Source organism: Helianthus annuus, chromosome 9 (assembly GCF_002127325.2).
Source record: "Helianthus annuus cultivar XRQ/B chromosome 9, HanXRQr2.0-SUNRISE, whole genome shotgun sequence".
Lineage (NCBI taxonomy): Eukaryota > Viridiplantae > Streptophyta > Magnoliopsida > Asterales > Asteraceae > Helianthus > Helianthus annuus.
The window spans coordinates 169,207,298-169,218,890 of record NC_035441.2 but is presented as its reverse complement, the minus strand read 5'-3'; the positions used below and the strand labels follow the sequence as shown (position 1 = coordinate 169,218,890).

The 11,593-nt window shown below is 36.7% G+C and overlaps 1 protein-coding gene and 1 long non-coding RNA gene across 2 annotated transcripts; both read right to left on the bottom strand.

Annotated features, from left to right (window-relative positions):
* Positions 1–6,593: 6,593 nt before the first annotated feature.
* LOC110876730 lies at positions 6,594–8,056 on the bottom strand. Its single transcript, XM_022124891.2, has 7 exons — positions 7,921–8,056; positions 7,769–7,834; positions 7,611–7,679; positions 7,368–7,537; positions 7,041–7,280; positions 6,878–6,969; positions 6,594–6,673 (listed from the first exon to the last, which is right to left on the bottom strand). The coding sequence occupies exons 1-7, from the start codon at positions 7,927–7,929 to the stop codon at positions 6,615–6,617; spliced, it is 705 nt and encodes a 234-aa protein (XP_021980583.2). The 5' UTR covers positions 7,930–8,056; the 3' UTR covers positions 6,594–6,614.
* Positions 8,057–8,737: 681 nt separating this feature from the next.
* On the bottom strand, positions 8,738–9,554 carry LOC110874931. The gene is made up of 3 exons (XR_002556356.2): positions 9,466–9,554; positions 9,126–9,391; positions 8,738–8,819 (listed from the first exon to the last, which is right to left on the bottom strand). It is a non-coding gene; the product is annotated as an uncharacterized LOC110874931 (long non-coding RNA).
* Between the last annotated feature and the right edge of the window lie 2,039 nt (positions 9,555–11,593).

Below are 11,593 nucleotides of genomic sequence, written 5' to 3'. Positions count from 1 at the left end.
TCTTTCCTTTATATTCAGCAGTGAGATCAGCAACGAGTCTTTTGTACTTACTCCAGTTTGGAGCAGTTTTCTTCTTTGAAGGATTATTTTTGATTCTTTGGATCCTTTCAGCCTCATGCTTCAAGGCTACTAAAGGCCATTCTTTAAACTGGGATTCTTCAGCAGAATAGAACTTTTCTTTCATGATGAAGGCTAGAAGTTGTTCTCTCAATCTCTTCTTTTGATCAGCCTTTTCCTTTTCTAGCTCTTGGGCAAATTCTTCTATCTGCTTTACCTTTGCAAGGTAGAACTCCAGTCTTTTAGCAATGCCTATTTCGCTTAGACTTTCCTTTTCACTGTCAACCTTAGCTTTTACTTTAGCTTGCCTTGCCTTTATTTTGAGATAATCATCCATATCCTTTGGTGGCATGTAGGCTATGAGTGAGGAGAATCTTCTTTTTGAAGGATCTTCTTCTGTATAGAATTGCCTCATCTCATTTTTGAGAGCTTCAATTTCTAGAGGATATTTTGCAGCATTAGGATCATGTGTTCCCTCATTGGCAGGTATTGGCTTCCTTTTTCTACTGAGGAGCTTTAGTTGTGATATAGGAAAGGGTAGAGCAGTGGTGGATGGTTGACTAACAACTGTTGAAACAACTGGTGTCTCAACTGCTGTTGTCATTACAACTGCTGATGTGTCAACAGATGTCTTCTGCTTTTGAGCAGGGGATGGAGGATGTGATGGTGGTGGTGACTCATCATCAGGAATGAAAACCCTTCTCCTTTTTAATGGAGGGGAGGCTGATGATGTTTTGGGTGGATCAGTGGTTTGTGACTGTGACTGACTGACAGTAGTTGAAACAACTTGTGTTTCAACCACTGTTGTCATTACAACAGATGTTGTAACATCTGCTGTCTTCTGCTTTATGGCAGGAGGCAGTGGTGGTGATATGATTGTAGATGATGATAGTGGTGGTTTTTGTGTTATAGACACAGATGATGATGGTGGTGGAGCAGTAGTTGTGGTGGTGTGTGTTGAAACAGTAGTTTTGTGTGTTGGAGGTGCGTGTGTTGATGAGATGGTAGCTATTTGGCTACTGACAGCAGTTTTTGTAACTACTGTTGTATCAGCTGTTGAAGTTTTTGAGGATTTGGGTTTCTCAGGTTCAATGTGCATCCCATCATCTATACCTTTCTTTTTCAACCTGATTTTCTCCCCCTTTTTGGCATTATCTGCCAGGGGTGTATCCATGAAGAAAATGGTAGATGGACCTTTCTCACTTTGAGCATTCTGTTGTATGCCGGCCTTTATAGCCTTGATGTCTGCTTGAGTGTCTTTGAACCGAGATTCCACCATGTTGGTCAGCATTTTTACTTGAAGAGCATGCTTTTTATCAGCCATTTGTTGCTGTTGTTCAAGCATGGGTTGGAAGATATTCCAAAGCTCATTTGCAGCAAGTGCTTGTGGAGCAGGTGCTTGAGCAGGAGGAGCAGAAGATTGGGCTATTTGAGCTTCTAACAGCTGCTGCACCATATCTTTTATTTCGGCAACCGAAGATTCTAGATTTTCAACTCTGGCCGTCAATTCATTGTATTTTGAATCATCACTTGAGTTAACAGGAACATCTGAATCCCCACCAGCAGTGGTTGTATCAATGTGTGACTTAGGAGCTGTAGCCCAAAAGTCATCCATTGATGCCCCTTTTTCTTGGTACTGGGGACTTCTTTCTTCGGCACTCGATAATCCTTTGATGTTACCAGCAGTTAAAGATAACTCACTGGTGGTTACCGATGTTGCCATGGAAGAAATTGCCTTCAAGGGAGTCTTAGTTATGTAACAACTGTCCAACTGAAGATCTGTTGATCCATCAGTTGTAGTTGCTGCTCCACTTGAACTACCACCGAGAGTTACTTGTAACTCAGGGGGTGTAACCTCCTCAGCTGTTGCTGGGATAACATAGGTAAGTGCATCAGACCCAGTCACATATGGAGGTATACTCTCAGTAATGGGTGATAGAGAGGAACTGTTTTTTGTCTGTGCCATATCAACTACATGCAACATGGGTATTATTGATTGTGGCAATATTATTGATGAGGGTATGGGTGTAGAAAGAGACATGTCCTTGGGATCAGGACTGTGGAAGATAGATCCGAGTGGACCTAGAGCTTCATATTGTGGTGTCCCTGTGCTTACAACTTGATCCTTTTGTGAGGATGCTAGAGGAGTTTGAGGCTAGGGTTGAGATCTTTCTACCAACTGCTGTGAGGAAGTAGCAGCAGTGGTTTCTGGTGACTTTTGTGTTGTCACTGGCAGTTGCTCTGGGATCTCATCTTCCAGAGTTGCCTTTGTTTTGGGTTTGGTGGGTTTTCTGGATGGTTTTCTTTTGGTCTTTTTGGTGGTGGCAGGTGTGGGTTTCAGAGCAGTGGGTGTGCTACTCTGATCACCTGGAGCAGTGGGCTCAGCAGTGGTTTCTTGAGGGTCAGTGGCAGTTTCTAAAATCTGCTCTGCCTCTTTTGTTTTTAATTTTATTGGTGCCATCATTCTTGAAAAAGTTTCTATTGTTAAACAGTTTATTTTGAATGAGACACCTTGTTTGGGCACTTCTGCCTCTTTCTCGACAAATTTTTGTTCAAAATAGTAACTTAGAAACCTCGGAAAGAGCAGAAATGCCTTATTATCAACGTTCTTTACCAAATCATCAAATATTTCCTGGGAGTAGTTATAGTTTTCATTGTTCAAAATTGCATACCCCAGGCATTGGATTTTTGTTGGTATCTCATTGAAGGACGTTGTTTTATTTGAAACACACATGAGCAGTGTGTGGAATAAAAATCTAGGTGCAGAAGGGAAGTAACCCTTTTGTAGGGTGTCCCTGTTTGGTTGTTCTGCATATCCCCTTTTCCTGAAATCCTTTACCAACTCGTCTTTTGTAAAAGAGGTTTTTCCATTTAAATCATCAAGTTTAAAGGTTTCAGAGATGGATTTTGGTGAGATGTTTACCTTCTTACCCTGTATCGAGGAGTTGATGGCGGCGATGATATCTCCTTGTTTTTCAAGGGTGGCATTTTTCCAGAACTCTCTCTGGGTATCAAGGTAAATAGGAGCGTCTGCTGTTATCAAAGTTTTGTACTTTGATGCAGAAAGGATGTCAAGGATGGAGTCGAAAGTGTGGTTATCGGTATGTTTTGTGAGTATACCTACATAGTTGTGTGGAGCTTTGTAGCGAATCTCCGGTGTTTCAGCGGCCATTTGGTTGGCATCTGCTGGTGTGGAGGAAGATGATGGTTTTGTTTTTGATTTCGATTTTGGTTTCGTCATTTTGGATGAAGAAGATCGAAGAAGTTTTTGGAGCTATGAGAGGGAAACTGCTATGAGAAGAGAACTTTTGGAATTCAATTCGACAGTAAAACCCTGTTTGGATTTAATCAGGGTTTTATTTAGGGAAAAAGTGATTGCTGATGTGGCAGCCGTTATTTTTGATCTGAAGGCTAAAAAACTGACCACGTGTCAAACATCTGATGGAATGGTAAATAATGGAGGACAGTTGTTTTGACAACTACTGATGGAGCAAGTATCAGTAGTTACAACGGTAATAAAATGAAATAGTGGATGTATCAGTGGATGAAACAATGATTTTAATCATCAGTGTTTTTGAAGAGCAGAGGTTGACACTTTAGCAGTGGACAGACTTTAGAGAGCAAATGTTAAAGCACAACAGCATTTTAGATACAACAGTGGTAGAATAATGAAGATTTTTTGTCTCAACAACTGATAGTGCAGCAGTGTTTCAACAATTGACAAAAATGTTAGCATCTGCTTGTTCAGATGTAGAACTTGATTTTGCTTTGTGAAAGCACAGTATCTTATCTAACATCTGTTTGAGCATTTGAAATGCTATTCTTAACAAAATACATTTTAGATGTAAATTATCAAGATTAAATTGCCAGCAGTTGTTTACAGGAATTTTTGTTCTAGGTTTTGCCAAGTGTCTATTATTTAGACAATGGTTTAGCATCCTAGATGATGAAAACATTTCTACATGAGCTGCTCATTTTGTGTCTAATTACCTGAACTAGAGCATGAGTATCTCAGTAGTCTAAGTCAATTTACAATCAATTTATGATCAGTGAAAACCTAACTTGAGCTCAACCTGACCTTGGTATGTATGTCATTTCCTTTTGACCAGATTTAAGGAAAGTAATTTCTCACAAAAATAAGGAAATTACATCCTGACCAGAGATGAGCTTTTACTATTAAAAAAGAGTAAAAGAGCAGAATATATTTCATAAAGGAATGAAATATATCTGGTTTTTATTTTAGAGGCAAACACCTTAACAAAAACCAAAGGAAGTTTTGAAAATAATCAAAAGGATCCGATAATTTCTCAGTAAATTCATGATCATATCATTCTCAAGTTATTTTGACCATTGTTTGGGTCAATTTCTTGACAATTGATTGTAAATTCCTTTTAAGCACCATCACTGAAGATGCTATTGTTACCAGAACAATTCCTGTATTGATGAATGCACACAGTTGCACAATGACCACTGATGATCTAATTTGAACCTCAAGAGTGTTTTATGCTTATACTCTTTTGCTTTTGATTTCAAAAGTTTGAGATAGCCACACTTTAAGATTTGTTCATTTTCCTTTACCCTTTATACCCTGTTTATTCATATGTTCAGAAATACTCACTAGGAGATTATATTTTGAACATACTTTGTCCATAATCATTTTGAAGCAATGTTTTGAGAGATCTGACCATGTTTGATCATGTTTTATTTCAAATTTCACATTACTTATGATTAGGACTGATTTGACACCTTATTTTCTCAATGTGTTTTGGACAAAATTGATTGGTCCTTTTGAAGGTTCTCAACCTGCCTTTGAACACATGAGAAATTTTGACTAAACATCACAAAAATCAACACAACAATTGAAATCAATTTTGAAAAAATCAAACGATCCCATAATTTATCAGACATTTTACAGATCTGAAAACTATGAGTGACATATGTATGAAAACGCTTGTTGTGTGAGATTTGTGTGTGTCATATGACATCTTGGTTGATTTTCAGAGTATTTGAATATTCATTTAACCATGATTCACTCGTTACTCTGTTTTTCAACTGGATACAACCAACCTTAGCATCAATGAATTTTGAGCTGAACTGTTATGTCAAATTGATTGTAAGATCAAATTTGACTGTCCAAGCTCTGATACCAATTGTTAGGATCTGAGGCTGTCTGTGATTGTGTTTGTTTGCATAAAACGAATAAATGCAGCGGAAATGAGTAGCAAACTTTGTAAACACAAACAAAAGAAAGTGTAGATTGATAAACAATTGCTTTTCATTGAGTCAAAAGATTTACATAAAAGCAAAAGATTACAGTGCAGGCTTACAATCTAAACTCCCCTCAGCCTGATACACCAGAGTTGGTTGCACAAGATGAAAGGATGAATTGAGGAGAAAAACTCACTCAAAACGATCAAGTGTAACAGTACAGAGTACTGTCATACTTATAGGCAAACCAAACTACTGATATGCTTCAGCTGACGTCACCATGATAGTGACATCTAACGACCTAACAAACTATAAATACTGTTCTATACAAACTACTGTTATGTAACATCTGATAATCACTAAAATACAAAACATAAGGAAACTACTGCTTCACGTTCCATTGTTGTAGCCTTAGCACAGATGTTGAGTCTTCAGTGCTTTCTTCAAAGGTGATCAGTCTTTGAGAGGGCAGTGCTTGAGTCTTCAGCAGTACTTAGGATACAGCAGTAGACAGAGCAACAAAGTTTGTCTTCAGCAGTTGTTAGATAATCATTAGAGTTTGGTTTATCAGTTGTTGTAGTTGAGCAGCACTTAACATCCATCAGCTATTAGATAACCACTGTCAAGGGGAGAGATTAGAGTAAACTGCTGCTTATTAAGTGTCCACTGATGGGATCCGGTTTTGGCTTTACATTATCTGTTCCTCTGTTAGGGTTCAATCCCAACAATAGTTGATTACAAAATACTCTTTACTATGTTATTACTACTAGTGGGAAACCCGCGCGTTGCAGCGGAGTCGAGAATATAGGCCGAGAACATAATTTAAACCTAAAACGTTAAAAAATCATATATACGTGTTATATAATAGTTGGAATGACCGCGCGTTGCGGCGGGTATCCCGATTAATATCACAGAAAATTATAGTGTCACTAAAACTTGCTTCTTGTTTTCGACATACGTTCCAACCACCTTAAGCCGTTTCAAGATCGAGCCAGCTTCTTAGGATAACTTTTCACATGCACTCACATCAGCTGTTTGCGACTCTAAAACATCTTTCTCTTATGAGCTTGAATCAACAATCCTTTTAACATGTAAATATCGCTATTTTGGGTATGAATGAGTACACTTTACAAATGTTTATAAGTAACTAGTTAATTGTAGATGAAGGCTTTGAGAATACAAAAGTTTTTAAGTAACTATTTAGTGGTCTTCCAAAGGGAAGAGCCACTGCTGTAATAAATTTCCTTCTAACTTCGATTGTTGAGACAGCATCTGTTATTTGTATAAGAAAAAAAATCATAAAAGTAAATAAGAAGAGTAAAAAGTGTTGACCAGTGAATATAGGAGATTTATGCTAACCTGTGATTCAAGCATCTCCTCCTAAGTGGGAAGATATTCACCCATGCACCTTTAATAGATAAAATCAAAATTATTAGATTATTATTACAATTATTTCAATGAAGAAAATTAAAAATAGAAAATTTGATTAAACACTTGCATTCCTTCCAGCCATGAAGGAAGCCTGAACTCATCAAGGGAAAATAACGCCTTCAACTCAGGTGAAGATATCAATTTCTAAGAAAAAGAATAAGACAAATGAATGAAGACTTACCTGACAAAGAGTTGGTCAAACTATTCCTCTGAATATGTTGTATTGGGCCACTGCTACTACGTTCCACTTGAAACTTCAGTTGGTGAAGGTCGCTTCATAGTCATTTTAATATTAATTAATACCCAGATATGTTTCAGAATTATTTATTTTGGAAAGTAATTACCTTTCACCGTTGCTCATTAACTTTTTAGGAGAACTAACATTATCCGGTAGCAGTGAACCGCTCATATATTTTCTTGGTCCGGGGATACTTGTTTTTTGTAAAGATTTAATTCGTCCAAGGTGCTTAATGTCGTTGTCTTTATCGGTTTCTTGGTCGCTAGCTTTCATTGACAGCTGTACAGGGGGTTGTTCAGTTGGGCTGACAGTTGCCACATCATCTTCACAAATATCAAAACATCCCCTGTATTAATGTACAACGTTACTATTCGTTTCTTTTACTCACAAATGTGAATCAAGATACTAAAAAAGTAAAAACGTATAATCTTACTTAAGTGCTTGAAGAGACGGAGTAGGAAACGATGCAAATGAACTCTCCAAGTTAACAATTTCATCAGCTGTATCTTGAGATTTAGCATCTGAATAATTATCATTGATCCCATTTTGTTGGTTTGAAGTTTTTGGTTCTTCTAGATTTGAAATTTCGTCATATTCCTTGATCTGCCATAAAGGAATCAGGTTAAAGTGGAAAACCAAACGTTTCATGTTACAACTTTATAATTTATATACATACAAGTGCAGCTTGATTCTTTATGTCCTCCAAGTTAAAATTCCAGGCACTAATTCCTTTTATATACTCTTGCTGCATATTGCAAATATAAAAAAATATGATCAGATATTCTGCAAAATAATCGGCATTTGAAAATGAGTAAATGATTCCAGCACTATCACCTGTGATAATTGTTCCTTATCTCCGTATAATTCTTTGTTCTGTACAAGAAGATCTACTTCTTTGGCCTAAAAAAAGATAGTAAAAAGAGGAAACTCATAATCAGAACACGATTAATGATAACAGAAGTCAACGATTGAGATTAGTAGTCCACCTTTAGCATCCTAAAACGATCACCTAACGGAGAAAGACCATCAAGTATGGAACGCTCTAGATAATCAGTGGTTTTTGCATGTCTAAAAAACGGGTGCTTCAGAAGCTTCTCGGAAGAGGGACGTTTTTTTTGGGTCTTTCACTAAGCAAGCAGCAAGCATATCTTTAAAAGACTAAAAAAGAAAAGAAAAACTAAAAGTTAGCATAGAAATTTAGCGAATTTCAAATTTATTTCTTGTGGCCTGACATAAACCTTTGAAAACTTTTTATCCCGTTCATAGTCAAGACCTGGCGGTGCATTTTGTAGAGTCATAAGCAACACCTGCAGGGTGAGATGAACGAGGTGATGTTATATTAAACGTTTATTTATTAACCCTTTTCGCAATTTATTATATGAATATTACAATTTTGTCAATAGATATTTAATTACTTTCATTGGTGGATATTTTGAAAAAGGTGCATGGCCATGAGCAAGCTCGAGCGCCGTGATTCCAAATGACCAGATGTCTCTGCTCTGTTTACATGCATAATAAGGTTATTTAATGATTTAATCAATAGATATTTAAGTATAACAATAGTATATGAAAAATGAATCATGACTTACTTAAAATCGTATCCATGCAATTGCTAGTTCGTCCGACAAGCGATTAATTTGAGATATATACATAACAAATGAATCAATAATACATTTATAATAGGTTCATTTGCAACAATATATACGAGCGAGAGAGAGAGAACCTCACAACTCCCAAGTCCGAATAATTCGCTGTTAAATGAAGGGCTAGAAAATTGCGGAATCCCCAATAGTCTCTTAGTCTCTGACACAACCATAGAAACCTATCTCTATACAACCGAGCTTTTGCAGAAGCATCACCATGAATTGAAAGTCTCCATGTGTGCCTACATTAAATGAAAGACATATAAATGACAAGTTTCATTCAATTAATATCCATTTTTCATATTTGTAACACATGTTTGACATCGATGGTCAAACAGATTATACCCATAATCAATCTTTACTTCCCAGTATGTCCTTTTATCTTGTAACCTTATATCCCCAAAACCCATGTAACTTTTGTAATAAAATTGGCTGGTCATGTTAACTACTATATCACCTAAATTTCTGGTTTATTGACCTTCGACCGTTATAATTTAATTATAAATCAGCAAAAATGTGATATTTGCAACCCCAAGCAGAAAACTTACTGGAAAACATCTTTCTGATGGGATCATAGCCGTACTTCGGAATGTCAAACGCATCAATTACAATGAAAGACGTTGACACATATGGATTATCATCAACTGCAGATCCAGCTTCTAAAAGCACGCTCGTGACACAATGTACAGAGTCAAAGGGCCATGATTCTTTAAAATGCCAGTTTCTTTTCCGTCGACTATAAACGAAACATTTGAAGCTGAAATAAAATCTTTCTGATCAGACCATGACATGACATGAACCCATCTCGAATTCCCTGCATTTTATTCGATTATTTAAGTTAATCGTAAAACGGTTGGATTCGTTTTCCTAATGGAAGAATCAACTTACCGAGCCAGTTGCAAATAAGATCATATTCTCCTGCATACACAAGCAATTGAATCTTGTCTTCCAAAAGTGCTGAAATCCTTCTATTTATCTGTCACACCCCGATCTCCACGTGTCACCGGTGGGCCCGGTGTGGGGTAAGGTGACGTGGTTGGCGTCATCATAGACAAACAACACAATATAATAATGCACAGCGGAAGCAGAATAGATTCATTTCGACTTTAAATAAAATGTAATAATAAATATCATATGTAGTTGAAACGGATCCACAGGCGGATCAAATAAAATAAGATAATTGTTCAACAGTTATTGTCGTCCGAGCTTGCGAGACTATTGTGGACGCTCTAGGAGACAACCAGCCTAGTACGTGTAGTACCTGCACTTAACCTTTTGGGAAAATACGTCAGTTTACACTGGTAAATACAAGTTAACTGACTCATTTTGAAAATGATTGAAAATTTATTTAAATGCACATGGCATAAAACATTTTTATAACTTGGGATAATTATGCAGTATAAACTTGTGAACGAATTACATGCTACTCGTACGTTTGGTAGCCCGGGATCTTCTGTCCGGGTTAAAGATTAGTAGACACACCACATTAAAGAGTTATACACGACGGGTGTACGCCTACACCCCGTGCTCTGGTCGTGGCCATCTCGTAAGATAATGCCAAGGATATCCGGGACACGGTCAATAACCCCCCAAATGCTTAAAGTAAAACAAGACTGTTTAAACGAGTCGGACAAACTATTCCAAATGCATACCCAGGGGTGCAAGATTTGAACGCTCGATCAAGCGGTATTCTATATACCGTACCCCAAGCCCGTATAGGGAAAATAAGTCAAAATGTATTTACCTGAGCTAAATATAAATTCAATCTCAGCCGTATACCACCAAGCAAGTACAGATAGCTTTTACTGGTTCTCCTATTCTGGAACAGAGGTTTATAATAACCTATTAGATTCCTAACGGGTCTTTATTTAAGCCTAAGCTTAGACCGGTTAGTTTTAAGGACGATACGGTTCAAGCGCACGATTAAGCGAATGACCGGATAGAATGTGATTTAGACCCGACAAGTTTGAATACTTGTATAATATGGGTATACTAAATACATTCTGGATTTTGAGATAAAAATGATAACGTTTGACCCGTTTCGGTCAATTTATGCAAACTAGTTACATAAACCGAACCGAACGCTAAAAGGGCATTACGGGTAATCAAAAGAGTCATATGCAAGTTCCCTGAGATAATATGCTTTAAATATGATATAATATCAGCAAGTTATGTTCTATTATGCCCCGAATGGATTTAAACTCAATTTACGCCTCATAAGGGCATTTTGGTCATTTAAAAGATTATAAAAGAGTCAATTTGGAAATCTGAGTTACGGGTCTGAATTATACAGTAAATATACTTAATTTTTCATGTTATAACAGTAGGGTATGACCCGTAGACAAAACTTATCATTTAAAATCAAACTATGCACCGTAGGGGTATTTTAGTAATTTACAAGGGCTAAAATCGTCAAAACTGGAAATCTGAGTTCAAAATCTTATACTTACTGTTATTATATGAAAATATGCTAAATACATCAGTAGGTATGAGTCTTATATGTTTAATATGAGTATAACGCTTACAATGCGCTAAAAACGCTAAAAATGCGATTTAGAGCCGTTTCCGGGTTTTTAAAAGAAAGCTGAGATTTTTATATTTCCAGAATGCCCAAAATAATTTATTTAACAAATAAAATCAGTAGAAAAAGGTTTGGGGTCAAAAGAATGTATAAAACTCATTTTATGGCTTAAACGGTCAAAACCTGCATTAACCGAATCGACTTAGCGACGTATGATCCGATCAGCCAAAAATTAAATAAAAATCTTCAAAAATCACAGAATATTATATAACATCAGTGGGTAAAAAGTTTTATATCGAAAAGTGGCCTGAAATAGGTTATACGCTAAATGCGCCGTTTATTTAACATAAAGATATAGTTTTACGCTATCGGCCATAACTCAAAATCTGGACCACCAACTGATCTCAAATTTTTGGTGCAAGTTTATAAATTAATAATAAAGATTTCTACTCTTTCACTTTTCCAAAAATCACGTTTTATATCAAAAAGGGCAAA

Bases quoted from the DNA above. Each gene is read 5' to 3' on its own strand.
- LOC110876730 (XM_022124891.2), bottom strand. The intron at 7,538-7,610 runs GTATGTATATAA...CCTTTATGGCAG, and splicing joins TAAAGAATCAAGCTGCACTT to ATCAAGGAATATGACGAAAT. The intron at 6,674-6,877 runs GTAAGTCTTCAT...TATCTATTAAAG, and splicing joins TTTGACCAACTCTTTGTCAG to GTGCATGGGTGAATATCTTC.